This window comes from Bombina bombina, chromosome 1 (assembly GCF_027579735.1).
Source record: "Bombina bombina isolate aBomBom1 chromosome 1, aBomBom1.pri, whole genome shotgun sequence".
NCBI classification, from domain to species: domain Eukaryota; kingdom Metazoa; phylum Chordata; class Amphibia; order Anura; family Bombinatoridae; genus Bombina; species Bombina bombina.
Genome location: NC_069499.1, coordinates 1,122,418,718 through 1,122,445,465, shown reverse-complemented (window position 1 = coordinate 1,122,445,465; position 26,748 = coordinate 1,122,418,718). Strand labels below are relative to the sequence as shown.

Here is a 26,748-nt window from a genome sequence, read left to right as displayed (position 1 = left end):
TATCAAAATAAAAAAGCCCACCCAAAATAAAAAAAAACCCTAGCCTAAACTACCAATAGCCCTTAAAAGGGCCTTTTGCGGGGCATTGCCCCAAAGAAATCAGCTCTTTTACCTGAAAAAAAAAAATACAAAACAACCCCCCAACAGTAAAACCTACCACCCACACAACCAACCCCCCAAATAAAACCCTAACTAAAAAAACCTAAGCTCCCCTTTGCCCTGAAAAGGGCACTTGGATGGGCATTACATTTAAAAAGGGCATTTAGCTCTATTGCAGCCCAAAGCCCTAACCTAAAAATAAAACCCACCGAATAAACCCTTAAAAAAACCCCTAACACAACCCCCTGAAGATCCACTTACAGTTTTGAAGATCCGAATTTCATCCTCAACGAAGCTGGGAGAAGTCCTCATCGAAGCCGGGAGAAGTGACGTCATCCAAGATGGCGTCTCTTAGATTCCGATTGGTTGTTCCAATCAGCCAATAGAATGCGAGCTCAATCCTATTGGCTGATTGGATAAGCCAATAGGATTGAAGTTCAATCCTATTGGCTGACTGCATCAGCCAATAGGATTTTTTCAACCTTAATTCCGATTGGGGATATATTCTCCTTCCCAACAGGAAGTTGCAAGAGGATCACCCAAGCAGAGCTGCTATATAGCTCCTCCCCTCACATGTCATATCCAGTCATTCGAACGAAACAAGACGAGAAAGGAGAAACTATAAGGTGCAGTGGTGACTGGAGTTATAATTTTAAAATTTAGAACCTGCCTTAAAAAGACAGGGTGGGCCGTGGACTGAACACACAAGAGAAATAAATTTATCAGGTAAGCATAAATTATGTTTTCTCTTGTTAAGTGTGTTCAGTCCACGGGTCATCCATTACTTATGGGATACCCATACCAAAGCTAAGTACACGGATGATGGGAGGGACAAGGCAGGAACATTAAACAGAAGGAACCACTGCCTGTAGAACCTTTCTCCCAAAACCAGCCTCCGAAGAAGCGAAAGTGTCAAATTTGTAAAATTTGTAAAAAGTATGAAGTGAAGACCAAGTTGCAGCCTTGCAAATCTGTTCAACAGAGGCCTCATTCTTAAAGGCCCAGGTGGAAGCCACAGCTCTAGTGGAATGAGCTGTAATTCTTTCAGGAGGCTGCTGTCCAGCAGTCTCATAGGCTAAACGTATTATGCTACGAAGCCAAAAAGAGAGAGAGGTAGCCAAAGCCTTTTGACCTCTCCTCTGTCCAGAGTAAACGACAAACAGAGAAGAAGTTTGTCTAAAATCCTTAGTTGCCTGTAAGTAGAACTTCAGAGCACGGACCACGTCTAGATTATGCAAAAGACTTTTCTGGTCACAGGTTTCCGAGCCTGTATTAATGTATCAATAACCGAATCCGAAAACCCACGCTTTGATAGGATCAAGCGTTCAATTTCCAGGCAGTCAGCCTCAGAGAAATTAGGTTTGGATGGTTGAAAGGACTCTGAATTAGAAGGTCCTGCCTCAGAGGAAGAGACCATGGTAGACAGGACGACATGTCCACTAGGTCTGCATACCAGGTCCTGCGTGGCCACGCAGGCGCTATCAGAATTACCGATGCCCTCTCCTGTTTGATCCTGGCAATCAGTCGAGGTAGCAACGGAAATGGTGGAAACACATAAGCTATGTTGAAAACCCAAGGGGCTGCTAGTGCATCTACCAGCACCGCTCCCGGGTCCCTGGACCTGGATCCGTAACAAGGAAGCTTCGCGTTCTGGCGAGATGCCATGAGATCCAGATCCGGTTTGCCCCAAAGACGAATCAGTTGAGCAAATACCTCTGGGATGAAAAGTCTGGCGACTTAGGAAATCCGCCTCCCAGTTCTCTACGCCCGGGATGTAAATCGCTGACAGGTGGCAAGAGTGAGACTCTGCCCAGCGAATTATCTTCGAGACTTCCAACATCGCTAGGGAACTGGTTCCCCCTTGATGATTGATGTAAGCCACAGTCGTGATATTGTCCGACTGAAATCTGATGAACCTCAGTTTTGCTAACTGAGGCCAAGCTAGAAGAGCATTGAATATTGCTCTTAATTCTAGAATGTTTATTGGAAGGAGTTTCTCCTCCTGAGTCCACGATCCCTGAGCCTTCAGGGAATTCCAGACTGCTCCCCAGCCTAGAAGGCTGGCATCTGTTGTTACAATCGTCCAATCTGGTCTGCGAAAGGTCATTCCTTTGGACAGATGAACCGGTGACAACCACCAGAGAAGAGAATCTCTGGTCTCCTGGTCCAGATTTAGCAAAGGGGACAGATCTGAGTAATCCCCGTTCCATTGACTGAGCATGCATAGTTGCAGCGGTCTGAGATGCAGGCGCGCAAATGGCACTATGTCCATTGCCGCGACCATTAAGCCGATTACCTCCATGCACTGAGCTACTGATGGGCTTGGAACGGAATGAAGGACACGGCAAGCATGGAGAATCTTTGATAACCTGGACTCCGTCAGGTAAATCTTCATCTCTACAGAATCTATAAGAGTCCCTAGAAAAGGAACCCTTGTGAGTGGTAACAGAGAACTCTTTTCCACGTTCACTTTCCACCCATGCGACCTCAGAAATGCTAGAACTATCTCTGTATGAGACTTTGCATTCTGAAAACTTGACGCTTGTATCAGAATGTCGTCTAGGTACGGAGCCACCGCTATGACTCGTGGTCTTAGTACCGCCAGAAGTGAGCCCAGAACCTTCGTAAAAATTCTCGGGGCCGTGGCTAACCCGAAGGGAAGAGCCACAAACTGGTAATGCCTGTCTAGAAAGGCAAACCTTAGGTACCGATAATGATCTTTGTGAATCGGTATATGAAGGTAAGCATCCTTTAAGTCCACTGTGGTCATATATTGACCCTCTTGGATCATGGGTAGGATGGTTCGAATGGTTTCCATCTTGAACGATGGTACCCTTAGGAATTTGTTTAAGATCTTTAAATCCAAGATTGGTCTGAAGGTTCCCTCTTTTTTGGGAACCACAAATAGATTTGAGTAAAATCCTTGTCCCTGTTCCGATCGCGGAACTGAGTGGATCACTCCCATGATTAAGAGGTCTTGTACACATTGTAGAAATGCCTCTCTCTTTACTAGGTTTGTTGATAACCTCGAAAGATGGAACCTCCCTTGTGGAGGAGAGGTTTTGAAATCCAGAAGGTATCCCTGAGATATAATCTTTAACGTCCAGGGATCCTGCACATCTCTTGCCCAAGCCTGGGCGAAGAGAGAAAGTCTGCCCCCCACTAAATCCGTCTCCGGATAGGGGGCCCTGTCTTCATGCTGTCTTAGGGACGGGAGTAGGCTTTTTGGCCTGCTTGCCCTTGTTCCATGACTGGTTGCCTTTCCAACCCTGTCTGTAACGAGCAGTAGTTCCTTCCTGTTTTGGAGCGGAGGAAGTCGATGCTGCTCCTGCCTTGAAGTTACGAAAGGCACGAAAATTAGACAGTTTGGCCTTTGGTTTGGCCCTGTCCTGAGGAAGGGCGTGGCCCTTACCTCCCGTAATGTCAGCAATAATTTCCTTCAAGCCGGGCCCGAATAAGGTCTGCCCTTTGAAAGGAATGTTAAGTAGCTTAGACTTGGAAGTTACATCCGCTGACCAGGATTTAAGCCAGAGCGCTCTGCGCGCCTGTATGGCGAATCCGGAATTTTTAGCCGTAAGTTTGGTTAGAAGTACTACGGCATCTGAAACCAACGCATTAGCTTGCTTAAGGGTTCTAACTTTGCTCAAAGCCTCATCCAATGGCTCTGTGCGAATCGCCTCTTCCAGAGACTCAAACCAGAATGCTGCTGCAGCCGTGACAGGCGCAATGCATGCAAGAGGCTGCAATATAAAACCCTGTTGAACAAACATTTTCTTAAGATAACCCTCTAATTTTTTATCCATTGGATCTGAGAAAGCACAGCTATCCTCCACCGGGATAGTGGTACGCTTGGCTAACGTAGAAACTGCTCCCTCCACCTTAGGGACCGTCTGCCATAAGTCTCGTGTGGTGGCGTCTATAGGGAACATTTTTCTAAATATCGGGGGAGGGGAAAAAGGCACACCGGGTCTATCCCACTCCTTACTAATAATTTCTGTAAGTCTTTTTGGTATAGGAAAGACGTCAGTACACACCGGTACCGCATAGTATCTATCCAACCTACACAATTTCTCTGGAATTGCCACCGTGTCGCAATCATTCAGAGCCGCTAATACCTCCCCTAGTAACACACGGAGGTTCTCAAGCTTAAATTTAAAATTTGAAATTTCTGAATCCGGTCTCCCCGGATCAGAACCGTCACCGACAGAATGAAGCTCACCGTCCTCATGTTCTGCAAATTGTGACGCAGTATCAGACATGGCTCTTGTGTCATCAGCGCGCTCTGTCCTTAACCCAGAGCTATCGCGTTTGCCCCTTAATTCGGGCATATTATATAAGACTTCTTTCATAACATTAGCCATATCATGCAAAGTGATTTGTAAGGGCCTAGATGTACTTGGCGTCTCAATCCTACGCATCTCCCGAGCGGGAGACGCAGGTACTGACACGTGAGGAGAGTTAGGCGGCATAACTTCCCCCTCGTTGTCTGGTGATAGTTTCTTTATCGGTACGGATTGACTTTTATTCAAAGCAATATCAATACAATTGGTACACATCGTTCTATTGGGCTCCACATTGGCTTTTGAACATGATGAACAAACAGTTTCCTCTGAATCAGACATGTTTAAACAGACTTAGCAATGAAACTAGCAAGCTTGGAAATCACTTTCAATAAGTTTACAAGCAATATAAAAAACACTGCAGCGCTTCAAATAATACAGATATAATTAAACAATTCTTAACAAGAAGTGTATTATTAGCAGAGGATTGCACGCATTAGCAAAAGGATGATTAACCCCTCAATACCCAAAAAGGATAAAACGGATATCAATTAAGATTTAACGCTTTTAATCACAGTCAAGCACACTGTCACAGATCTGCTGTGACTGATTACCTTCCTCACAAATGAATTTTGCAGACCCCTGAGCTCTCTAGAGACGTCCTGGATCAAGGAGGAAGAAGCAGGAAGACTGTGCTAGAATTTTAACTGCGCAACAAGGCGCCAAAACAAGGTCCCTCCCACTCCTATCACAACAGTGGGAGCCCTGATATAACGGTTTCCATGCAGAAAAAAATGTTAGCCATGTGGAAAAAAATCATGCCCAAAGAGATTTATCACCAAAGTACCTAAAAAAAAAAAACGAATAACATGCCAGTAAACGTTTTATTAAAAAGCAACATTTTCCAATGTCATGCAAAGTTATCACGAAGCCTGCTACCAGTCGCTACCACTGCAGATAAGGCTTAAGTATTATTTCAGTTTCAACAGTATTTCCCCAGTCAAATTCTAGTCCCTAGAAAATAACTCGACTGCGCATACATTTATCAGCCTGATACCAGTTGCCACTACTGCATTTAAGGCTGTACTTACATCATACGGTAACAGCAGTATTTTCTTAGTCAATTCCATTCCCAGAAAATAAAGTACTGCACATAACTCATTTGCGGAGGACCCTGCATGCTATTCCCAGTTTCTGAAGTTACCCCACTCCTCAGAATGTCGAGAACAGACAGTGGATCTTAGTTACGCCTGCTAAGATCATAGAAAAAATGCAGGCAGTTTCTTCTTCCAAATACTGCCTGAGATTTGCGTATAGTCTATTTTCAATGGGACTTTCATAGCGCCGGTATTACAAGATTGTCCTGGGAGGCCAAAAAGTGAGTGGTACAGCCTATCCCGCAAGATTCGTAACGCATTCTAAAGTCAGTAGTTATGAGTTTTACACTACAAAGCCGTAGCATAAAACTCATAACTAAAGTGCTAAAAAGTACACTAACACCCATAAACTACCTATTAACCCCTAAACCGAGGCCCTCCCGCATCACAAACACTAAAATAAATTTATTAACCCCTAAATCTGCCGCTCCGGGCATCGCCACCACTATAATAAACATTAACCCCTAAACTCCCGCCTCGCAAACAGTTAAATATTATTAATCCCTAATCTGCTGTCCCTAACATCGCCGCCACCTACCTACATTTATTAACCCCTAATCTGCCGCCCCCAACGTCGCTGCCACTCTATTAAATTTATTAACCCCTAAATCTAAGTCTAACCCTAACACCCCCTAACAACTTAATTAAAATAAATATAAATAAAAATGACTATCATTACCTAAATAATTCCTATTTAAAACTAAATACTTACCTATAAAATAAACCCTAAGATAGCTACAATATAACTAATATTTACATTGTATCTAGCTTAGGTTTTATTTTTATTTTACAGGCAAGTTTGTATTTATTTTAACTAGGTAGAAAAGTTACTAAATAGTTATTAACTAATTACTAACTACCTAGCTAAAATAAATACAAATTTACCTGTAAAATAAAACCTAACCTAACTTACACTAACACCTAACACCACACTACAATTAAATAAATTACCTAAACTAAATACAATTAACTAAAGTAAATACAATTAGCTAAATTACAAAAACAAACAAACACTAAATTACAGAAAATAAAAAACAAATGACAAGATCTTTAAACTAATTACACCTAATCTAATAGCTCTATCAAAATAAAAAAGCCCACCCAAAATAAAAAAAAAACCCTAGCCTAAACTAAACTACCAATAGCCCTTAAAAGGGCCTTTTGCGGGGCATTGCCCCAAAGAAATCAGCTCTTTTACCTGAAAAAAAAAAAAAAATACAAAACATCCCCCCAACAGTAAAACCTACCACCCACACAACCAACCCCCCAAATAAAACCCTAACTAAAAAAACCTAAGCTCCCCATTGCCCTGAAAAGGGCACTTGGATGGGCATTGCATTTAAAAAGGGCATTTAGCTCTATTGCAGCCCAAAGCCCTAACCTAAAAATAAAACCCACCCAATAAACCCTTAAAAAAAACCTAACACAACCCCCTGAAGATCCACTTACAGTTTTGAAGATCCGAATTCCATCCTCAACGAAGCCGGGAGAAGTCCTCATCAAAGCCGGGAGAAGTGACGTCATCCAAGATGGCGTCTCTTAGATTCCGATTGGTTGTTCCAATCAGCCAATAGAATGCGAGCTCAATCCTATTGGCTGATTGGATAAGCCAATAGGATTGAAGTTCAATCCTATTGGCTGACTGCATCAGCCAATAGGATTTTTTCAACCTTAATTCCGATTGGCTGATAGAATTCTATCAGCCAATCGGAATCTAAGGGACGCCATCTTGAATGACGTCACTTAAAGGTACCTTCATTCGTCGGGTAGTCGTTGTTGGAAGAGGATGCTCCGTGCCGGATGTCTTGAAGATGGACCCGGTCTGCGCCGGATGGATGAAGATAGAAGATGCCGTCTGGATGAAGACTTCTGCCCGTCTGGAGGACCACTTCTCCCGGCTTCGTTGAGGATGGATGTCAGATCTTCAAAACTGTAAGTGGATCTTCAGGGGGTTAGTGTTAGTTTTTTTAAGGGTTTATTGGGTGGGTTTTAGTTTTAGATTAGGGTTTGGGCAGCAATAGCGCTAAATGCCCTTTTAAGGGCAATGCCCATCCAAATGCTCTTTTCAGGGCAATGGGGAGCTTAGTTTTTTTTAGTTAGGGTTTTATTTGGGGGGTTGGTTGTGTGGGTAGTGGGTTTTATTGTTGGGGGGGTTGTTTGTATTTTTTTTGGCAGGTAAAAGAGCCGATTTCTTTGGGGCAATACCCTGCAAAAGGCCCTTTTAAGGGCTATTGGTAGTGTAGTTTAGGCTAGAGGGGGGGTATTTTGGGTGGGCTTTTTTTTATTTTGTTAGCGCTATTAGATTAGGTGTAATTAGTTTAAAGATCTTGTAATTTGTTTTTTATTTTCTGTAATTTATTGGTTTTTTTTGTAATTTAGCTAATTGTATTTAATTTAGGTAATTTATTTAATTGTAGTGTAATGTTAGGTGTTAGTGTAACTTAGGTTGGGTTTTATTTTACAGGTCAATTTGTATTTATTTTAGCTAGGTAGTTATTATAGTTAATAACTATTCTACCTAGTTAAAATAAATACAAACTTGCCTGTAAAATAAAAATAAACCCTAAGCTAGCTACAATGTAACTATTAGTTATATTGTAGCTAGCTTAGGGTTTATTTTATAGGTATTTAGTTTTAAATAGGAATAATTTAGGTAATGATAGGAATTTTTATTTAGATTTATTTTAATAATATTTAAGTTAGGGGTTAGACTTAGGTTTAGGGATTAATAAATGTAGTATAGTGGCGGAGATGTTAGGGGCGTCAGATAAGGGGTTAATAATATTTAACTAGTGTTTGCGATGTGGGAGTACGGCGGTTTAGGGGTTAATATGTTTATTATAGTGACGGCAGAGTAGGGGTTAATAACATTATGTAGGTGTCGGCAATGTTGTGGGCAGCAGATTAGGGGTTAATAAATATAATGTAGGTGTCGGCGATGTTGGTGGCAGCAGATTAGGGTTTCATAAGTATAATGTAGGTGGCGGCGATGTCCGGAGCGGCAATTAGGGGTTAATAAGTATAATGTAGGTGTTGGGGGCGGAAGATTAGGGGTATTTAGACTCGGGGCTCATGTTAGGTGTAAACATAAAAAAATTTTCACCATAGGAATCAATGGGGCTGCATTACTAAGCTTTACGCTGGTTGATGTCTATGGGGAAATCGTGCACGAGCACGTACAACCAGCTCACCGCTGACTTAAGCAGCGCTGGTATTGTAGTGCGGTATGGAGCACAATTTTGCTCTACGCTCACTTCTTGTCTTTTAACGCTGGGTTTATAAAAACCTGTAAATACCAGCGCTGTAGGAAAGTGAGCGGTGACAATAACGTGCAAGTTAATACCTCACCCCTCATAACGCAAACCTCGTAATCTAGCCGAAAGAAAACTAAGTTTAAACTAATCTAAAATTACACAAAATAATAAACAAACTATCCAAAATAAAAACACCCCCTAATCTAAGAATAAACTACCAAAAGCCCTTTAAAGGGCTTTTTAGAGGGCATTTCCCTAAAGAAATCAGCTCTTTTACATTAAAAGTAAATCAAACCCCCAAAATAAAAAAAACACTAAAAAAACCTAAACTACCCATTGCCCCTAAAGGGGCATTTGTATAAGAATTGCCCTTAAAAGGGCATTCATCTATTTTACTGCCCTTAAAAGGGCATTTAGCACTTTTACAGCGCCCAAATCCCTAATCTTAAAAATAAAAAAAAAACCTAACACTAAGCTCTAAAAAGGTACTCACGGTTCCTGACGTTCTTCTATCTTCATCCAAAGCGAAGGCGGTGCGGACTTCCCAGATATGGCAATCTTCGGCGGCGTGGAGGCTCCTCTTCATGCGATCGTCCAGGGCACACTGAAGATTGAATGCAAGGTATCCCATATTTATTGGGGTATCTTGCATTCCTATTGGCTGATATTTTAAAATTAGCCAATAGGATAAGAGCTAATAAAATCTTATTGGCTGATATGAACAGCCAATAGGATTTCAGTAGCTCTAATCCTATTGGCTGATTTCAAAATTTCAGCCAATAGGAATGCAAAGTACCCCAAATTGGTTGCGGTACCTTGCATTCAATCTTCAGTCTACGACAGACATCAGATGAAGTGGAGCCTCCATGCCGCTGAGGAACGCCTCCGCCGATGACCGCCGCTGAGGATCCAGGCATCGGTAACACAGCTCCGCACTCCTGCTCCGCCTCCACTCCGGATGAAGCTAGATGATGGATCCATCTGGAAGACGACCTCTGCCGGACTTCAGGAATAGTGAGTACCTATTTGGAGCTTAGGTTTAAGCTTTTTTATTTTAAATTTTTGGGGTGTTTTTTTTTTTTATATTACGTTTTTTTTGGGCTTGAAAAAGAGCTGATTGCTCTTTTAAGGGCAGTAAAAAAGCTGAATGCTCTTTTAAAGGCAATGTCCATACAAATGCACCTTTAGAGCCAATGGGTAGTTTAGTTTTTTTTAGTGTTAGTTTTTTTATTTTGGGGGGTTTGGTGGGTGAGGTTTTTTTACTGTTAGGGGGGACTTAGTATTTTTTAGAGGTAAAAGAGCTGGTAAACTTAGGGAAATGCCATACAAAAGGCCCTTTTAAGGGCTATTGGTAGTATAGCATTAGATTAGGGGGTGTTTTTATTTTGGGGGGGGATTTTTTATTTTTATAGGAGTATTAGTTTAAGTTTACTTTTCTTATTTTGGATACCTTTGTTATTTTTTTCTGTAATTTGTGTCACTTTAGCTTGGGGGGTTGTGTAGTTTTTAAACATAGACTGCCCTCTGGGAAGGCTTGTCACCTAGTATTACTGTAACCATGCTTGTTATGCAAAACTGTGAAATGCTAATAATGGGATTACCTATCCTTTTAAACAAAAAACAATCTGGAGTATAGTGTTGTGTGTGTAATTTTTACACATCGCTAGCTGTTGGCCTTTGCAGTGCAAGATATTATGTATTGGGCACCTTATGCTGCTATTTATGTTAAAGGCAGAGAATATAGGTTAAGTGAAGCATGATGTTGGGAACGCATGTGCAAAGCCCCCCCCTCCCTTTTTTTTTTCAATTCAAACATGCCAAAATGCCACAAATCTGATTGGAGAACAGCGAAAACATCACAGGGGAAAACAGCTCAGTGTCGGAGCTGCCAGAACATGCCATAGAATCAGAGCGGTTTTACTATAGTAATTTTGAAATGTTACATTTTTCAGCAATGAAACTCATATTATTTTTTAGATTTTGAACGTTTGCCAGTAAGCAGCCCTTTTGAATTTACTATAACTTCAATGAAGTAACTCATTTTCTGACAATAACCAAGCAAGAAGGGCTTTCAAGCAGAGTGGGTAATGTAACGGTGTAAGTAAACCACTATTCTTTTCAGTCCCCTTTTGTGGAGGCTTTCCCATAATTCAACAAGTGCCCTGAATCACTGTAATAGTACATGAAGAACGCGTCAGAGGCATTAGTTATTAGGGAGACTGAAAAAACAATACATTCTTATAATATATTTTATTAAAGTTGCGATGGCTTTAAACTTCTTGAAGTATGTGGTAATGCTTTGTAAAGGAATTCCATGGTTTCAAACACCACTTGCATGCAGATATCTCCACGTTCCCTTCAGCTCAGAGACCTTATGTGGGTTTCTAAGACAGATATTGGTCCCCTTAGGACATGAAAATTGCAAACAGACAGAAATTTCCAAAAATTTATTTTTTTAGGTTTTAGTTATTTCACACATTCTAATTTGTCGCCTCTCTGTGCTGAATTCTCATATTACTATCAGGAGCTTAAAACACTGCGGTTTATCTTTTACACCAGAGATAAAATTATTTAAAGGCATCAACTAGATTTCACTTTGCTGAATATATTTTCTGTTCTATTGCTGGATATGATTCTAGAAACAAATTACCAAAATATAGCATATCTCCTGTCCAGCATTTCTGTCCATCTATGTTGTCATTGGGTATTTTTCACATTTAGTTGTTCTAGTATGTAAATAATTTAAAAGCCTAGTCCTGCACTCTGCAACTGTATCCTCGTTTGTAGACTGAAAAGCTTATCTTGGTTAATTAAAATACAAATCAGCCCCCTTTGACAAAGATAACCAAAAAGCTAAATAATTAAAACACATATTGAGGGGTGGGGTTGAAGTCTGGTTTTGTGTCTAAATGTAAACGAAAAAGGAGCAGTGTATACAGGAAAGTTTATCTGGAACACTTCAGTGGGATGAAGTGTGATTACCGCAATATACATAATTGAACATGTATGTTTAGTATAGAAAACCAATAAATAACAAAAGGAGACTCTAGCTGGTTGCCTTAAATAAATTCTGTAGATGTCACTGGGGGCTAGAGCTAGTCATAAAGAGATGTGGAAACATTTAAAGCCCCTGTTCTAGTCTCACACGGAAAAGGGAGTTAGGACATACAATGTAACACTATCTGGGAGACCCTTTCCCTGAATGGACTTGTAGACTTGGACATATAGAAGAAATGAAGAAAACTGCATTAAGAGGGTAAAAAAAAAAAAGACGTAATATAAACATAATAAAACAGTCACAACTGCAGTGTTTGTTGTAATCATGGAAATCCATCATCGTCATCCTCTGCCATTTCTTTTGCAAATTCTAGATCTTGCTGCTCTCGCTCACGGCGTTCCTGAAGGAGGAGAGAAAAAAAAAAGTTAGTGATCAGGCCAAATGCAATTTTGAATTCTAGTTAAAGGGACAGTCTACACTAAAATTGTTATTGTTTAAAAAGATAGATAATGCCTTTACTACCCATTCCCTAGCTTTGCAAAACAAATATTGAAATATTATTATACTTTATAGTGGCTTAGAAATAGGCAGAAATGTAGAGGTTTGAATGTTATAAACAGCCTCTTATCACATGCTTTTTTTATTTGCTTTTCACAATAGGAGACTGCTAGTTCATGTGGGCCATATAGATAACATTGTGTTCACATCAGAGGAGTTACTTAACCTTTTGCCGCCGTTATATTCCATCAAAACGGCGCTGGGTTTTAGCGCCGTTATGACGGAATACAACGTCATAGCCAATGGCTGTCCTGAAGCCTACTGCGCTTCCTGGATTTGATCGCGGTCTGGAGGGCGTTCTAGGGATGCCCCCCCAGACCCGATCCAATAATTGAAATCTTGCGATTGTGTGCACGATCACGTGATTTCAATTTGTCTACATCGGGAACAGTTGTTCCGATGTAGACACTTTAACCCCGGCAGGAAAGGGTTAAGATTTAGCACAACACAGTACTAAATGAAAGTCAATAGATAATAAATATAAAGTCATGGGATCAGGGGGTTGTCAGTAGATGCTTGAATACAAGGCAATCACAGAGATAAAAAGTATATTAACCCCTTAATGACCAAGGACGTGCTAGATACGTCCTCCAAAAAACGCCCTTAACGACTGTGGACGTATCTAGCATGCCCTTGGTCAAAATGAGCGCTGGAAGCGATTGCGATCCCTTCCTGCCGCTCTCAGGTAATTGCAGCGATGCCTCCAGTTAGTAACCAATGCAGAGAGGGCCAGCGATGATGCTGATAGTTGGTGGCGTGGGAGGGTTAGGACGGAGGCGGGTGGGCGGCCAATTGCTGGAGGGAGCTTGAGGAGGGTGGGAGCGCTACACTACGGAAAAGAAAAAAAATGGCAATGAGTGGGAAGAGGGGGAGGAAGGGGATCCTATGTGGGAAAGGGATCTTGGAGGGGGGTAGGGTAATGAGGGGGGGCATCCACACGGTAGCAAAAAAATGTTTTATTGATTTAAAAAAAAAAAAAAAAAGGTAAAAAATATAGGAAACATGGCAGCTAATATGTAGAGGGGGAGGGTTAGAGAGCTGTTTGGGGGGATCCTACATTGCAGAAAATATATTTAAAACAAAAATGTATGCTTACCTGATAAATGTCTTTCTTTCCGGATATGGAGAGTCCACAACATCATTCAATTACTAGTGGAAATATCACTCCTGGCCAGCAGGAGGAGGCAAAGAGCACAGCAAAGCTGTTAAGTGTCATTCCTCTACCCATAATTCCCAGTCATTCGACCGAAGGGAAATGGAAAAGAAATAACACAAAAAGGTGTAGAGGTGCCTGAGGTTTAGTAAAAAAAATAACTGTCTTAATAAAGGGTGGAGTTGTGGACTCTCCATATACAGAAATAAATAAAAATTATCATGCAAGCATAAATTTTGTTTTCATTCCTAAAATATGGAGAGTCCACAACGTCATTCAATTACTAGTGGGAACCAAGACCCAAGCTAGAGGACACAGAATAAACAGGGAGGGAACACAAGACAGGCAGACCTAAACAGAAGGCACTACCCCTTGAAGAACCTTTCTCCCAAAAGAGGCCTCTGCCGAGGCAAAATTATCAAATTTGGAAAAAGTATGCAGAGAGGACCAAGTTGCAGCCTTGCAAATCTGTTCCACAGAAGCTTAATTTTTGAAAGCCCAAGGAGACAGCCCTAGTGGAATGAGCTGTAATTCTCTCAGGAGGATGCTGTCCAGCAGTCTCATAAGCAAAACCAATTATACTTCTCAACCAGAGGGAAAGAGAAGTAGCAGTAGCCTTTTGACCCTTATGCTTTCCTGAGAAACAAACAAACAAACAGGGCAGAAGACTGGCGAAAATCCTTAGTAGTCTGTAGGTAGAATTTTAGAGCATGCACAACATCCAAGTTGTGCAACAGACGTTCTTTATGAGAAGGAGGATTGGGACTGAGAGAAGGAACAACAATTTCCTTATTAATATTTCTATCCAAAACCACTTTAGGAAGAAACCCCAATTTAGTACGAAGAACCGCCATATCCGCATGAAAGATAAGGTAAGGCGAATCACACTGCAAAGCCAAGAGTTCCGAAAGTCTCCGAGCAGAAGAGATTGCAATGAGAAACAAAACCTTCCAAGATAGCAACTTAATATCTATGGAATGCATTGGCTCAAACGGAGCCTGCTGCAAAACTTTAAAAGGGACAGTCTACCATAGAATTCTTATTGTTTTAAAAGATAGATAATCCCTTTATTACCCATTCCACAGTTTTGCATAACCAACACAGTTATATTAATATACTTTTTACCTCTGTGATTACCTTGTATCTAGGAACCTTCTTCCAGCCCCCTGATCAAATGACTGTGACTGTTTATTATCTATTGTCTTAAATTTAGCATTGTTTTGTGTCAAATCTTAAATAATCTCCTGTGCCTGAACACAGTGTTATCTATATGGCCCACGTGTACTTTCTGTCTGTTTGTGTTGAAAAGAGATTTAAAAAGCATGTGATAAGAGGCAGCACTCAAAGGTTTAGAAATTAGCATATGAGCCTACCTATGTTTAGTTTAAACTAAGAATACCAAGAGAAAAAAGCAAATTTGATGATCAAAGTAAATTGGAAAGTTGATTAAAATTAAAAGTCCTATCTGAATAATGAAAGTTTAATTTATACTAGACTGTCCCTTTAAGAACAAGATTAAGGCTCCAAGTAGGAGCAACAGGTTTAAACACAGGCCTGATTCTGACCAGGGCCTTTAACGAGTCCCAGACTGCTCCCCAGCCTAGTAGGCTGGCGTCCATGGTCACAATCACCCAAGAAGGTCTCTGGAAGCATGTGCCCTGAGACAGATGGTTCTAAGAAAGTCACCACGGGAGAGTGTCTTGTCGACTGGTCTAGATCTATCCTCCGAGACAGATCCGAATGGTCTCCGTTCCATTGTCTGAGCATGCATAATTGCAGAGCTCTCAAATGGAATCGAGCATCAGACCAATTACCACCATACATTGAGCCACTGATGGCCGAACAGTAGACTCTAGAGAGGCAAGAGGAGAGAATTCTGGATTTTCTGACCTCAGTCAGAAAAATTTTCATAGATAGGGAATCTATTACGGTCTCTAAGAAAACCACCCTTGTAGCTGGAACAAGGGAACTCTTTTTCCAGATTCACTTTCCAACCGTGGGAACGTAGAAAAGACAACAAGATCTCTGTATGAGAGTTTGCTTGTTGAAAAGATGGTGTCTGAACCAATATGTCGTCCAGGTAGGGCGCCACTGCAGTTCCTCGAGGAACTGCAGGGCACTGTGTGACGCCATAGAGGCTTGGGTTGTTTGAGGAGAAAGCTGTGGCATTGCCTGAACAGCAGCATCCTGAAAGACATTGGGCTCAGCGGACAACAATTTATCTTTAAATTGAAGTGTTCTAGCTAAGCATGCAGCACAGAATTGCATAGGCAAAACATATTGTGCCTCTAGGCATAACAAGCATTTGTCAAAAGGCACAGAGTCTTCCATGTCCATAATACTAAATAAAAAATTCCTCACCAAATTGTAGAAATTTTTTAAATACACTGTCACTTTATGAATTTTTAAAGGGACAGTCAACACCCAACACAACTGGATTCCATATGTTTGTAACACAAACGAAGATCCGCCTGCACCGGCTCCCTTTTCTATTACCTCTATCCTTGTCCTAGGAATCCTTCCAAATACATACGTTACTCTAGTCGAAATATGGCAGCCAAACTCCTCCCCCTCCTTCCCCATCTCACTTCCAAATCAGGCTCGTTCATGAAGGGATTGATGATGCGCACAATATGTCACTGCGCATTTGCATTTGTAAATCAGTCAGATGGTACACAGAAATCGGACTTGACGCATCCAATTAATTAGATCAGTGTTAATTAATACGGTACTGTTAAAAATATAATACGTCGGAAACTATTGGGGAGAATAAAGTTCCGCTTTTTTGGTTCCTATTGAATTGCGCATGCGAGAAACACCGTGAACGAGTTTGAAGATTCTGACTGAGGATTCCATTCTGAATGGAGGATGGATTGAAAGAAAAAATTAGTACATAACCGTGGGGGGAGTTTGGCGGCAATATTTCGACTACATTAACATATGTATTTGGAAGGATTCCTAGGACAAGGATAGAGGTAATAGGAGAAGGGAGCTGGTGGTTCTTCGTTTGCGTTACAAACATATGGAATCCGGTTGTGTCGGGTGTTGACTGTCCCTTTAATACCACAGTTGCTTAAAGTTATCCAAAAATTGTTTAAAATAATAAACCAATCAGGCCCCCTACACCTCAGATAGGCTGAGGTGCCTTACCGTAACACTTATACACAATTTGGCTGTCCGAAGTCTCTAAAACGATCATATAGTAGATCGACATTGAAGAGACTGAAATTCAATGACGCCGCTCTGAATATCCCACAGCAGAGAGAAGTTACATGACCGGCAGAGAGAGGATTCTACGCAGCAAGTTAAAGGTGCACGTTTCCCTCTGCTTACAACACCGGAGCTAAATTTACACAAACGCTCAAGCAGTCTGTCAGTTGGCCTGTTCTAGCTAAGCAAGCAAAGAAAAGCAACAGCCAAATTTTAAGTTTATACATAAATCCCTGTATAAAACATAAGTCACACACATACTAATAAAGTATTTCAACAAAATTAGCCCACAGAGGAAAAACATCCCAATAAAGGGAAGTTTAACCCCTAGTCTCAACATACATAACGTGCCTGCCCACTGCCAAAGAGAATCCTGTAAGGATTTTAAAAATGTCCCCATCTACTGCATATGAAATATTCTTCTGAAGTGCAAGTCTCCAAGACCTAGAAGACAAAAGCACTTACCTGCAGTCTAGCTGTCCGGCAAGAAGACAGCTCACAAGATGTGAAAGGACACATACTCCTTACAGAGACCTGTAGAAAAAGAAAGAACAGAGTAACCAACTCTGGCTTTCTGTACCATGGGCAGCAATGTGTTAGGAAGTTGTGAGGTAGTCATTGCTATGTTTCCTAACTGCTTAAAAGCCACCACTACTCTACTGAAGAGATTGACATGGACTCAGCTTAACCCAAATCCTTGCTTGCAGGGAAAAGTACCCGAAAAAAGGAATTAATTTCTTCAGACACCAAACTTCACCTCCTCCATTGACAGAGGCAAAGAGAATGACTGGGGATTATGGGTAGGGGAGTGACACTGAACAGCTTTGCTGTGGTGCTCTTTGCCTCCTCCTGCTGGCCAGGAGTGATATTCCCACTAGTAATTGAATGACGTTGTGGACTCTCCTTATTTTAGGAAAGAAAAAACTTATTTTCACACTGGTAGACTTTATGCCAGTACTTCAGATGGGGTGACCCTTGGGGGGAGAGAGCTGTTTGAGAAAGATCAGGGAGGGATTAGGGGGTGGGACGTGTCAGGTGGGAGGGTAAGTTATACACTAAAGCTAAAATTAACCCTACAAGCTACCTAATTAACCCCTTAACTGCTGGGCATTATACAAGTGTGGTGTGCAGCGGCCTTCTAATTACCAAAAAGCAATACCAAAGCCATATATGTCTGCTATTTCTGAACAAAGCGGATCACAGAGAAGCATTTACAACCATTTGTGCCATGATTGCACAAGCTATTTGTAAATTTCAGTGATAACCCTAAAATTGTGAAAAAGTTAAACACAAACACCACAGAAATGTAAAAGCAGCCCTGGTCCTTAACGGTAAGACAATTGAAAAATCGTCTGGTCACTAAGGGGTTAATATAACTGTTTATGTAAAACTGGGAAATGGGTAATAAAGGGATTATCTACCTTTTAAAACAATACAAATTCTATTGTAGACTGTCCCTTTAAAGGCCTTTTTCTAAAGCAGCATATTGTTTACAATGATGAAGAGTAGTGTGTTGCTGCACCCAGTAAGTACAATCAGCATCACAGTATACCAAATAGAGCAGAGTGTGAAAATGGAACACATTCCAACTTTATAAGGGGAAGTAAAATGTATCATCTCTGCACGCTGTATATTGTTTCATCCGATTTTCTACAGTGTAACGCAGTTTAAAAGAAACAGTCTACACCTTAGTCATCTAGGCACTCTGTTAAATAGCATTGACAGTCTGCTGAATACAACTAGTGAGCCTTTTGTGATTGGACGCCATATGCAGTCCAGATTGTGATGTCATTAGTGGGTGGAGCTTGGCAGCCATTTCAAAGTGGCCAGAAACAATATTCATTTTAAAATAAACTTTTTTTACTGCTCCTGCTGCATGATACAGAAAGAGTGCAGAAGGCTATTTGCAGCTTAATCTAAGGTAAGACTTTAATTAAGATGACCAAGGTGTAGAATGTCCCTTTAAATAAAGATGCAACACTGGCAAGGGAATTAAATTATTTATTTTCATCCTATTTAAATATGTTCTAAAAAGTTTCACATTACCACTGTTATCCTTAAATGAGGTTGCCATTAAGCCTTATGTAACCACAGCAACTCTTGCTATTTTTTTAAATGTATTTATTAATATATTGAAGTATTACAACAAAGCAAAAATCACAGAAATTCAAAAGTAGTCTGTGAGAACGTCACTAAAATGACCATACCAAGTACACCTGGGCAGAGCTATTTATCTTAAAGGGATATTCCAGCCAAAATTTAAATCCACATGGATGCATTTCAGTTTTGAATAGAAGCATTTTTGTAATATACTTGTATTTGCAAAAACGCTTCTTAAAGCGACATTAAACACTTTGAAATGGTAATATAAAATGATAAATTGTATATATAAAACAACTCTGCAATATACTTTCATTATTTATTTTGTCCTCTTTGCCTGTAATTCTATTCTGAAATTGTGAGCTTTTCAGTTCCTGTTAGAAATGGAAGTGCAGAACACTGTTAAATCCAGCACAACCATTGGCTGCACACTCTAGTGACCTATTTATAACTGACCCTAATTGGCCACAGCAGAGAAGGTAACATGGCAGCTCCCAGTGTTTTATAGACACTAAAACTTTACACTTATTTTGTCACTTTTTACACAACTAATGAAACTTTAAAAAATACATCTACATGTTACTCATGGACTAATCTTTTCTTTGAATGCATCATTCTATCTAGCATTTATTTAGTGTTTAATGTCCCTTTAAATACACTTTTGAAACAGTTACAGCTTTTATAAGTATGCATTACTGCAAAAGCAGAGGCTTAATAAAGTATTTTAGAAGTTTGTATTTATCTTTTTGCTGCTGTCACTGACCTACAGGTGTTTGCAGTAATAGGGAGGCACAAAATGTAATCAATTACAAAAATCTGAAAGTACAGTAGGAAAGGTACTGTAACTGATGGTATATCCATTACAACGTATTAAACAAACAGATACAAATAAACAATGGATCTGAGAAATGGTTAACCTTATGCACTTTTTACCCGATTTGTCAATTACTTTCTTATAATTCAGTGTTCTTTTTTATACACACACAATACAAATACCCACAGTATTAGCAAAGTATTTTAATCCTGAATATCGAACCCTGAATATCAATCTAGGAAGAATGTACAATAAAAAAAATAAAAAAAAAGTTTATTAAAGTCACATGCAGGTAGAAAACCCTTTATGTTGTTTGTGACTGGAAAAAGGTTTGGATTTGGAATATTTGCATCTTTAAAATGGGACAGTTGGGAGAAGGGATGGAACCAATTGTACACAACAATATATCATGTCATTTAGACAATATTTAAAGTGATGGTAAAGTCATCTGTTGTGCAGTATATAATCCTTTTTCTTTTACCTTAACTAGCACATCGATGTGCTTATATAAATAAAAAACAATTTATTCACGCTGTAATGATGATTTTATTTCCCCTCCGTAGAGTTTTTTAAACAGCCTCTCTATAATTTTTTCACCGGTGCAGCTTTGATTGACAACGCTTTAAGCCAATCATCAGCTCACCATGCGCCCTATGTAAAATATGAACCGCACGCTCCCGACATCTACACTCTTTGCTACTTAGTGCGCATGCGCACTTCTTACGCTAACTGCGCATTGCTATCTGAGAATACTCAGCTCCTGGTTTTAGCCGATGTAAGTAAACAGTAAATCATTCCTTTCGTAATGATTCACTGTTTGCTTTCATTTCTCTCATCAGCCAGATATTTTTCGATGTCTATATGTTTCAATGTTTGCTTTAATTTCTACCATCAATAATTTCTCTCTTCATATATAAAATAATTGTAAGTATTTTTTGGGCAAAAAATACTTACAATTATTTTATATATAGACTTTACCATCACTTTAAATTTCATAATACAGTTTATACATGTAACCTAAAGTTAGTTTTATAGAATTATTTAATACTTTTGTGACTTACAGGCAGGGAAAAAAAGTAAATTTTGATCATTTTATTTAATAAAAAAAAAAAATATTAGTGAAAAAGTTTGGATTTTGGAATTCCGGATATAGGAATATGTTCCTGTAATATATTATAAGATAGAATACAAGTGGAGAAGGGAGAGACAAATAAAAATGGTATTGAATAGGTTGGAAACATTAAAGTTGTCATGAATATACCTTAACTCAAGTAGCACTTCTTTACAAATACATATTATCCTAAACATGAAGTATTGGAGAAAAAGATTACTTAAAGGGACAGTCAAGTCCAAAAATAACTTTCAAGATTTAAATACGGCATGCAATTTTAAACAACTTCCCAAATTACTTTTATCACCAATTTTGCATTTTTCTGTTGGTATTCTTAGTTGAAAGCTAAACCTAAGAGGTTCATATGCTAATTTCTTAGACCTTGAAGACTACCTTTAATCTAAATACATTTTGACCACTAGAGGGCATTAGTTCATGCGTTTCATATAGACAACATTGAGCTCAAGCACGTGAAGTGACATAGGAGTGAGCACTGATTGGCTAAACTGCATGTCTGTCAAAAGAACTGAAATAAGGGGGAAGTCAGCAGAAGCTTAGATACAAGGTTATTACAAAGGTAAAACCTCTATTATTATAACTGTGTTGGTTATGCAAAACTGGGGAATGGGTAATAAAGGGATTATCTTTAATTTTAAACAGCAAATAATATTCTGGTGTTGACTGTCTCTTTAAAAGGGTTGTCTACTCAAACATTGTTATTGTTTAAAAAGATAGATAACACCTCTACTACCCATTTCCCAGCTTTGCACAACCAACATTGTTATATTAATATACTTTATAACCTTTAAACCTCTAAATTTCTGGCTGTTTCTAAGCCCCTGCAGGCCGCCTTTATTTCAGGGCATTTTTATATCTTTTCACAGCAAGACACTGCTTGTTCATGCGGGCCATATAGATAACATTGTGCTCACTCTCGTGGAGTTATTCATGAGTCAGCACTGATTGGCTAAAATGCAAGTCTGCAAATAGCACTGAGATAAGGAGACAGTCTGCAGAGGCTTAGATACAAGATAATTACAGAGGTAAAACGTGTATTAATATAAACGTGTTGGTTGTGCAAAACTGGGGAGTGGGTAATAAAGGGATTATCTATCTTTTTAAACAATAACAATGTTAGAGTAGGCTGTCCCTTTAACAAGCCTGCACTTATGTTATTCAATTTTTTTAAATTTTAACCTACCAAGATAATGCTTTACCCATCTGCATAGTTTATACATGGAAATTTCGGCACTTGAGATATTTTTTGTATCATGCTAGATGCTATTTACACATAGATATGTGAATTAATGAGGAGTATAATAAAACAATAAACCAGATCCAGAAAAACAGAAGACCTGACAAAAAGCCAGTTTATGAACCAGGACGTCCAGGATTTTTGTTAATCCTATAAAAAAAAAAAAAAAACTACCTCAACCAAAAAGGTATAGGTTTGTATAACCCTCCCCCCAAAAAATATAATAGATTTTAGGAATTGTGGATTCCTGGCTCCGACAGGTTTTGTTGCAATTGTACTTAGGATATACCGTACATGCTTTTTCATTCTGGGATAATGATAAAAAAAAAACATTTTGAAGAGGACAAAGCACACTACACCTCTTCATGATACGTAGTCCGTACCATGTTCTTTTTTCCCCCACTGTGTTTTAACAATATTAAATATTGTGATTTCAGAAGAATGTATTGACTGCCATCTCACAACTTTAATGTAGGGGCAAAATAATACGGTAATAACCGAAAAGCAGGAGAGCCTGTATTTGACAAGTTTCAAAAACTGCATGCAAGTTAAAAATAAAAAACTCAATAGAAAACATTGCAACATTTGATTAACACTTTCACACTGACATAGTGACAAGTATTTTGCTGGATTTTTCTGATAAGAAATGGTTAAAACAAATGTAATTTATGGGCGTTTACAGCAAACTACAACCTGGAAACATTCTATTTCCTTTCACACTCTTTCTGGCCCACCAAATGCATGTTACACCTATACCAGTAACACAATGCTGAATGTCCTTTTATTAAAATCATATGGTTTCAAGTCTCACCTCTGCCGATTCCAGATCTTTGTTGTAGGACTTGGGGGGGAATCTCATAGCCTGGGAAAAAAGAAAGGAGAAAACAATGTTATCAATCTTTGAAACAAAATTTCATATTGTTTTTGCTTAAAGATATTTTATTTAGACCATTGTGGGGAATGGTATATTATACAAACGGGTGGTAATGTGCATTATTTAAAGGCACATGAATGTCAAAATTAAAAATTATAATCAAATTTTACTTCAATCTCTTGGAATATCTTGTTGAAAAGCATATCTAGGTAAGCTTAAGAGCAGCAATGCACTACTGGGAATTAGCTGGTGGCTATGGACACATGCCTCTTAGAACTGGCTCACCAGGTGTGTTCCGCTAACTCCCAGTAGCGCACTGCTACCCTGGAGCTGACTATGTATGGGTTAAACACATAGTACCTGATCACCAAAACCTCGCCAGCATAGAGAAAAATCATACAAGAACTTTGAGGTTATTTTGAGCATTATATTGTAATGTAAGTGTCCCCTCTTCACGTGGATAACAAGGTAAACAGCTACCAAGCTAAAATTTGCCTTTCTAAAACCTCACAGTACTCATCTCGGCAGAGCAGAGAGATTTAGATGATAGAGCCCATTGTTATAAGCACTCAACAGTGCAATAATAAAATGCTATACCATACAATATCTTTTTGCACTTTTATGTCCCTTTAAAAAAAAAAGGGCTGATTAAGCCTCATTGCTCATACCTTAACAGACATATTGTGAATGTCCAAGCAGAATGAGATACGCTGGTGGAAGGCCAACTGTGGCTCTCGTGTGGAGTAGATGTCAATCATTTCTTTGGACTGGACACAGCCCTTCTCATGATTAATACTGGCTTCAATTACCCCATCACGGATAGCCTAAAAACACAGAGTGAAATCATCATATAGAGAAAAAGAAATCTCTTACACCTTTATAACATTTCATGATATAAACTGCCAGTGTTCTACAAACAAAATTGTAAGCTGGGTGGCATTATTAAGTTGCCAGGGGGTGGCAATGCAATACTTTCTAATATTATATCAGTTTCTGACATTTATAAATATTACTCAAGCTATCCAAAGCACAAATTTCATAATTGAACAAATTTATTAAATGATAATTTCAGCAATAAACATTAGTTAATATTAAATATTTTCAAAGTTAGCTTAAAGGGACACTGAAAACACATTTTTTCTTTTGTGATTGAGATAGAGCATGAATTGTTAAAGGGACACTGTACCCAAAATTTTTCTTTCGTGATTCAGACTGAGCATGAAATTTTAAGCAACTTTCTAATTTACTCCTATTATCAAATTCATTCTCTTGGTATCTTTATTTGAAATGCAAGAATGTAAGTTTAAATGCCGGCCCATTTTTGGTGAACAACCTGGGTTGTCCTAGCTAAATTCATCCACCAATAAAAAAGTGCTGTCCAGAGTACTGAAACCAAAAAAAAGCTTAGATGCCTTCTTTTTCAAATAATGATAGCAAGAGAACGAAGAAAAATTGATAATAGGAGTAAATTAGAAAGTTGTTTAAAATGTCATGCTCAATCTGAATCACGAAAGAAATATATTGGGTACAGTGTCCCTTTAAGCAACTTTCAAATTTACTCCTATTATCAAACTTTTTTCATTCTCTTGGTATATTTATTTGAAATGCAAGAATGTAAGTTTGGATGCCGGCCCATTTCTAGTGAACAAGCTGGGTTGTCCTTGCTGATTGGTGGATAAATTCACAATAAAAAAGTGCTGTCCAGAGTACTGAACCAAAAAAAACAACAAAAAAAAAAAAACAACTTAGGTGCCTTTTTTTCAAAAAAAGATAGCAAGAGAACGAAGACAAATTGATAATCGGAGTAAATTAGAAATGTGCTTAAAATTGCATGCTCTATCTGAATCACAAAAGAAAATATTTGGGTTCAGTGTCCCTTTAATATTGGCTTAAATTTTAGCCGGATGGCAAGTAAAATCAGCCAGGTGGTGCATACCCTATAAAGGCTCTGAGGAGAACTCTGACTACTGTCCCAGTAACTAATTTAATGGTCATGTATGAGATACAAATCTGTTACAATTATTGTACATTGATCTAATAATATTAATATGAAGACTTGCATTGGTAACTATTTACGTCACATAAAAATATACTTGTAATTCAAAGTCAATTTATATGAATTTGCAAAAAAAGGTCATATCTAAATCATGGGTAAGCAATATTGCTTTTGGGGTCCCAGCAGGCCAGGAAATCAGATTCTCTCTCCCTGGGCATACTTTAAATAAAGCCAGAATTGAGATGTTTATATAAAGTGTTTAGTTATACATAAACAACTTTGCAATATACTTTCATTGTTTATTTTGCCTGCTTTTCATGTAATTTAGCTCTGAAAATAGGAGGATTTTCTAATTCTAAGAATTTGAAATGCATCCTGTGGATTTCTTAAGGCTTCCTCTGCTACATACCTTTCCATTATTGGCTTTTACTGAACATCTGGCTATTTTCGACACCGGATTTATAAGTGTTAAAATGCAACACAAATACCTAGATTTGTATAGATATTTGTGTCTAACACCAATGAATCCAGAGCAAAAATAGCCAAATGCTGGTGCCCATGGCCCTATTCTGCATTTGTTTTTAACCCCTTAACGACCAAGGACGTACGCCACACGTCCTCAAAAAAAAGTCAGTTAATGACCGAGGACGTGTGGCGTACGTCCTTGGTCTGGAAAGCAGCTGGAAGCGATCCTGCTCGCTTCCAGCTGCTTTCCGGTTATTGCAGTGATGCCTCGATATGGAGGCATCCTGCAATAACCCCCCTTGGCCATCCGATGCAGAGAGAGCCACTCTGTGGCCCTCTCTGCACCGGACATCGATGGCCGGTATCGTTGGTGGGTGGGAGCTTACGTGGGAGGCGGGTGGCGGCCATCGGTGCGCTATGTGAAGTGGAGGGGGGCGGGATCGGGGGCGCGCACGGGGGCGCGCGCGTGCACGGGGGTGGTGGGCGGGCGCGTGCACGGGGCGGGAGCGGGTGGGAACCGCTACACTACAGAAAAAAAAAAAAGTTGAAAAGTTGAAACCCCCCCCCCACTAAAATGCAATCTAAGGGTCCTGGAAGGGGTTGGGGGTTGGTCTCGGTGGGGGGGGGAAAGCTACACTACAGAAAAGGGAATTTAAAAAAAAAAAAGGCACATTTTGTTACAAAACTGGGTACTGGCAGACAGCTGCCAGTACCCAAGATGGCGCCCATTATTGCAGAGGGGAAGGGTTAGAGAGCAGTTTGGTGGGGGATCAGTGAGGTTGGGGTCTAAGGGGGGATCCTACACATCAGCATATGTAAATATGCTTTTTTTTTTTTTTTTTTAAAAAGGGCCAAATACCTTTTATTTTAGTACTGGCAGAGTTTCTGCCAGTACTTAAGATGGCGGGGACAATTGTGGGGTGGGGGAGGGAAGAGAGCTGTTTGGGAGGGATCAGGGGGTCTGATGTTTCAGGTGGGAGGCTGAGCTCTACACTAAAGCTAAAATTAACCCTGCAAGCTCCCTACAAGCTACATAATTAACCCCTTCACTGCTAGCCATAATACACGTGTGATGCGCAGCAGCATTTAGAGGCCTTCTAATTACCAAAAAGCAATGCCAAAGCCATATATGTCTGCTATTTCTGAACAAAGGGGATCCCAGAGAAGCATTTACAACCATTTGTGCCATAATTGCAGAAGGTGTTTGTAAATAATTTCAGTGAGAAACCTAAAATTGAGAAAAAAATAACGTTTTTTTTTAATTTGATCGCATTTAGCGGTGAAATGGTGGCATGAAATATACCAAAATTGGCCTAGATCAATACTTGGGGTTGTCTACTACACTACACTAAAGCTAAAACTACCCCAAAAAGCTCCCTACATGCTCCCTAATTAACCCCTTCACTGCTGGGCATAATACACGT

General features: G+C 39.5%; 1 protein-coding gene across 1 annotated transcript in view; it reads right to left on the bottom strand.

Annotated features, from left to right (window-relative positions):
* Nucleotides 1–11,222: 11,222 nt before the first annotated feature.
* Nucleotides 11,223–26,748, bottom strand: part of PSMD3 (proteasome 26S subunit, non-ATPase 3) — a 37,805-nt gene continuing 22,279 nt past the window's right edge. Inside the window, exons 10-12 of the mRNA XM_053698164.1 lie at nt 23,532–23,687; nt 22,801–22,851; nt 11,223–12,188 (exon numbers count right to left, since the gene is read on the bottom strand). Coding sequence (XP_053554139.1) covers nt 12,111–12,188; nt 22,801–22,851; nt 23,532–23,687 — 285 coding nt within the window. The 3' untranslated portion in view covers nt 11,223–12,110. The remainder of the gene's footprint in view (nt 12,189–22,800; nt 22,852–23,531; nt 23,688–26,748) is intronic.